Source organism: Oncorhynchus tshawytscha, linkage group LG01 (genome assembly GCF_018296145.1).
Source record: "Oncorhynchus tshawytscha isolate Ot180627B linkage group LG01, Otsh_v2.0, whole genome shotgun sequence".
Classification (NCBI taxonomy): Eukaryota; Metazoa; Chordata; class Actinopteri; order Salmoniformes; family Salmonidae; genus Oncorhynchus; species Oncorhynchus tshawytscha.
Window position 1 is genome coordinate 12942256 of NC_056429.1, and position 5085 is coordinate 12947340.

The 5085-nt window shown below is 41.7% G+C and overlaps 1 protein-coding gene across 1 annotated transcript; it reads right to left on the minus strand.

Moving 5' to 3' along the window:
• Positions 1 to 312: 312 nt before the first annotated feature.
• Positions 313 to 4353, minus strand: LOC112218921 (serine/threonine-protein kinase pim-3). Its single transcript, XM_024380197.2, has 6 exons — positions 3967 to 4353; positions 3542 to 3651; positions 3380 to 3430; positions 2906 to 3269; positions 1735 to 1911; positions 313 to 1606 (listed from the first exon to the last, which is right to left on the minus strand). Exons 1-6 carry the CDS (start codon positions 4049 to 4051, stop codon positions 1416 to 1418), a joined length of 978 nt encoding a protein of 325 aa, XP_024235965.1. The 5' UTR covers positions 4052 to 4353; the 3' UTR covers positions 313 to 1415.
• Between the last annotated feature and the right edge of the window lie 732 nt (positions 4354 to 5085).

Consider the following 5085-nt stretch of genomic DNA (forward strand, 5'->3'; position numbering starts at 1 on the left):
GCATCGCTGCACCACTTATCCCATAGGGGGCAGCATTAGATCACTGGGACATTTGGTGTCAATGCTATTCCTGGGATCTTGTGACTCAGATGTTTGTCATTCTTGTAGTCAGTGCTTCATCATATGAAAGTGACTCAGCGATCGCAATACTCAAGAGTATGATTGCTGTGCATGTGGTAGCAGGTAAATGGCCATGGCCAGCTAACATTATTCCAAAACATGAGTATGGGCTCATGTTATTGTAATGAGTATTGTTTGGAGAGTAGTTTATGTATGACTAGTCAAACTTCACAACACAGACCTCATACAAAGTAATATACAAAAGGTTTATTTGAAATTTTGGTATGAAAAATAATCTCCCACCATTACTTCACCCATTTGAATTTAAACTCACATTTCAGTCTCATTGAAGGGATTAATGAGATTTAAAATTGAATCAACCACAAGTTCATTTGTTTTCATATTTTTCAATAGATAGCCAAAACAGAACAATTGTGATATTTTCTAAAAGAGAAATTACCGGAATGCAAAAAAGGCCATGTAGAATTTTATTTCTGGGATTTCCATGAATTGATAAAATAAATAAATAGCCACAGTGTGGAATGTCTAGTACAAATAAATAATTTTACATGGGAGAATGTACATAAATATACATACTAATAGTAAGAAGAAAAGAAAGTCGATGAATATTGCATTGATTGTGCATTTCACACACAGGTCCCAGCCAAGCCCGGTGCTGTGTAGTGTCAGCAGAGATGGGGTACAGAAACGCAAGTGTATGAAACCCTACGAAGCCATTGAGGGAGAGAGGTTTTGATGCTTTCAGTACACATTCAGAGAAACAGATAATAAACCCCATTTCCACACAGCTGTGCAGGCATTTACAGTGAAAGAGCAGCAGAAAGTTTGTGGTGTGGATGAGTGTGCGTTTCAAGTATTCCACCATGTCGGTGGGCGGGATCCTGCGTCACATGGTCCTGTCATGGGATTGGCTCTTAGCGAGACGGGGTTACTCTGGTTAGGTATTTCTCAAGCAACAGACAACCCAACACAAGTTTCATATGACTACAGCCACACCAAAGCAGCAAAAAAATAAAGGCACTCCAAATCAATGAAAATACAAAAACAGAGTTCATACTCTATAAGAGCAGCCAGGAGATCTGATATAAGGGGGTTACAGAACATGAACCAGCTAAAAATAAATCTTGAAATAAAAGAATGCTGGTCAAACCACCCAAGTAACAAGTTCCCAGGTGAGGAAACATTTCCTCAAAACAACAATGACAAAGTTAGAGGGAAAACCTTAAATTATAGTTGCCAACGAAAAGTCCTGTTAACTCGCTCTATTCGAGACTGAGGACCCACAAGTCCACAGGTCTGCAAAAATGTCCCCTTCACACAACAAGGTTGCCCAATCAGAGGCTCTCTTTGCTTGAGTTTGTGCTTGATGAGGAGTCGGGTGTAATTGCATGCAGGGTGATGTCACACCCCTCTGTTTTTGAGTCGTCGATTGGGACACGCATCCATGGGTGGTCAAAGATCTGCTCCAGTGTGGGTCTGTCAGAGGGCCTGAGGCAGAGGCACAACTTGATCAGTTGCTGACACTCTGGAGAGAGAGAAGGAGAGGTTAAACACCCGAAACACACTGGAGAGGACCAACACAGGCAGGCAGTTTGACAGACATAAACTGTAAACTAAAGGATAGACAGCAGCAGGACATAGTGAGACACGTACCGGTAGACACTTTCCTCCTGAAGAACAGGCATCCCCCGAGGATCTCCTCATCTTGTTCAAAGGGTATGTCACCACACACCATGTCATACAGCAGCACGCCAAGTGACCAGACCGTTGCAGACCGCCCGTGATACCTATGGAATCGGATCCACTCTGGCGGACTGTATACTCTCGTGCCTGAAAAGGGGAGAAAATACAAATACAATTTAACATTTCAGAAAGTGGTACTAATATTTGAATCTTAAACTTAAAGATATAGGCTGACAGTGTACTTGTGTGTAATAAGCTCACCCTTGGATGCGAATCAGACTGCAACGCCATAAAGGAGCTGTCAGCTGACAGCCCTTGGGAAGATCTCAATTGCATACGCCTCATCTCCTTCTCAAAACCCATTGGATGAGAAAGCCAGAGGTCCCTCCCCCCTGACCTTCTCCTCCAATGGGGTTGAGAAGGAGAGAGGATGGGAGTGGAGAGAGGACCGGAGTATGCAATTGAGATCTTGCCATAGAAACCCCCCAGTGTCTACACTGTCTGCGTGGTGCCAGAGGCTGACTGAACCAAAAATACAGACCAGAAAATACTAGGGGGAAGACCAAATACTGCACTATAGCATCCTACACTTCCACCCCATAACAAAGAAACCCTTTCCTCCTTAGTGTGACCCCCGCAAGGGCTCAAGTACCTTGGACACAAAACAAAAAGTGGAATGCGTGATGTGGGCCTTCAGGTGCATCCAAGTATCAGGTTTCACAACAAACAGATGTTACATGGCAGCTGGCCATTTTTAAAGCAGCCAATCATTAAAAAGAGCTAAAATGTTTCTAATCCCATTCTAGGAATCTACAGGCAATGTTACACATTGTTATTAACATTTAGTTTAACAAAGTATGAAATTCGATTGAACTAGGATTTACAATTGATATTTCCATAGCCTTACAAAAAAGATACGGGGCCATTAATAACGTTAAATGTGGCCTCAATAGACGGATAGACTATAAGCATGGTGTGAGGAATAGCTGCATCACTATCCAGGTTGCTTTGGGCGCGAGTTAAGGTAATTCCAATGTCCTATATTCGTCAAATGAGTACATTATCCGCCAGCGGTGGAAACAAAGTAGCCTGTGTATGTGCTAAACTGCAGCAAGTCAAACAACACAAGTCATGGACCTACCGTCAAAGTCTGTATAAACGGTGTCCTTGAGAATCGCCCCCGAACCAAAGTCAATGAGTTTGAGTTCTCCGCTACGTAGATCCACGAGCAGGTTCTCATCTTTGATGTCCCTATGGACCACGCCACAATTGTAGCAATGTCGTACCGCTTCCAAGACCTGACGGAAAAATCCACGCGCTGAGTCTTCGTCCAAAGCCCCTTTCTCGGTTATATAGTCAAACAAATCCTTGACAGTCTCCGGTCGTTCCATGATTATTAACCAGCCATCGGGTCGCTCGTACCAATCAATCAGCTTTATAACGCCTCGGAAAGTGGTTCCCACCTTTTTCAAGAGCAGAATCTCCAGAGGCACCAATGAACCGTTCTTAAAAATGAAACAATAGTATATGGTTACAATGTAAACCCAAACAATTTGCAGGAATAACCTAAAATAAATAGCACATACTACAAAAACGTGTAGGCTATAATACTTACAAGGGTACCCCATTCCGTAACTCTCTCTTTAGCTACATGTTTTACAGCAACCTGGAATAGAAAGGGAATAGTGATCATGAGAACCGCATCAGTGTGGACGCAGCGAACATTGCTGCCATGTGGTGCGATCAAAACAAAGCAGTTTAAAAATGTTCCAATTACCGGCAAACAGTCTGAAATCCGACTACCAGCGTAGACCGTACCGAATCCCCCGCTTCCTAGTACAGATCCCACCTGGTATATTTTATCGAATGGCTCCTTCTCCACCTTCACTGTTAATTAAATTAAAAGAAGAAAAAAATGTAGTTGCAATCTCAAACAACCTTCAGGCACAAAATGCGCTCCAGCACGAGGGTTTCAAAATGGCTCCAGATTTAAGGTCAGACTTGCCGGCAAATCCTCCAATGCCTGACATCAAATAATCACAAAACTATTTTGGGAAAACATTCCATGTAATAGCCTACATTATTAGCTACCACTAATGCCCAATTATTGACGCAGTCGGTTCATATCATGTGGGTCCAACTGCGCTGTAACGTTTTAGGAAATAACCTAATATCACATAATTACGTAGGGAAGTCCCATACCTTGCTGAAGCTGTATTTTCACTGGCAAATCCATGTTGGACGTGCTGCAAATATGGGAAAATGAGCCAAATTTGGACAGTAACATTATTACTCGTTGCCAAAAAGAAACTCCCAATTCAGGTTCTGAAAATGATGTCCAATTGAGCACGAGGACACCGAAATGCCAAAGATAAAACGCAGATCAGTCTTTAATTTCACAGGGAGAATAACGTTGAAAAGTAGTATTCCAACAAATAATATGTTGTTCTTTCCTTCAGATCAAAATCCCGAAAATGCTTCCTTCTGCGCACATGTGTTATTGTGAGCGTTAATAAAGTACCAGTCGGCCACTTCGAGATGTACCGGATGATTCTCCCCGCGCACTCTGTAATCTCTGGCTGTAACGAGGTCGAAGCTACTCTTTAAACCAATATTATTACACGTAAAGGGAGTAGCGTAGATCCCTCCGCCTCCTTGTTTTTTTCTTCAAATTAGAGTATTAATTTATCCGATTTCAAAGACCTCACGATTGTTTCAACACATCTGAACCTTGATGAATTGACATATATAGACTCAAACTCAATTCTAAAATGTATTTAAAAGACATGCACTATTTTCATGTAGTAGGCCCACGATACGCCCAAGGATCTTGTGACTGAGTAGTGCATTGTTCCATGAGAAATGGTTCATTCTATCCGGGTTCCTTGGGACGTCCCTACCCTAAATCCTACCCTAAACCTTAACCATAAACCCTTTACCTAACCCTAACCTTAACCATTATCTTAACCATTTTAAATTTCAACTTCATTGGGGTAAGGAAATAGAGGACTGATTTGCGTCCCGTCCAATTTAGCCAATCCTATTTCCGGTACAGAAACCATAATATGTTGGTGACCAAGAATAGAATACACAGGAATATTAATTTAACTGCAGGCCTATGTGGCGGGAATGTATTTTTCCCACCTCACTTGAACTTTGGAAATAGATAATAATAAAGCATATGTAAAGTTAATTGGTAGATGTATTTTCCATTTTCCATGGCATTAATTCAAATCAAATCAAATCAAATTTTATTTGTCACATACACATGGTTAGCAGATGTTAATGCGAGTGTAGCGAAATGCTTGTGCTTCTAGTTCC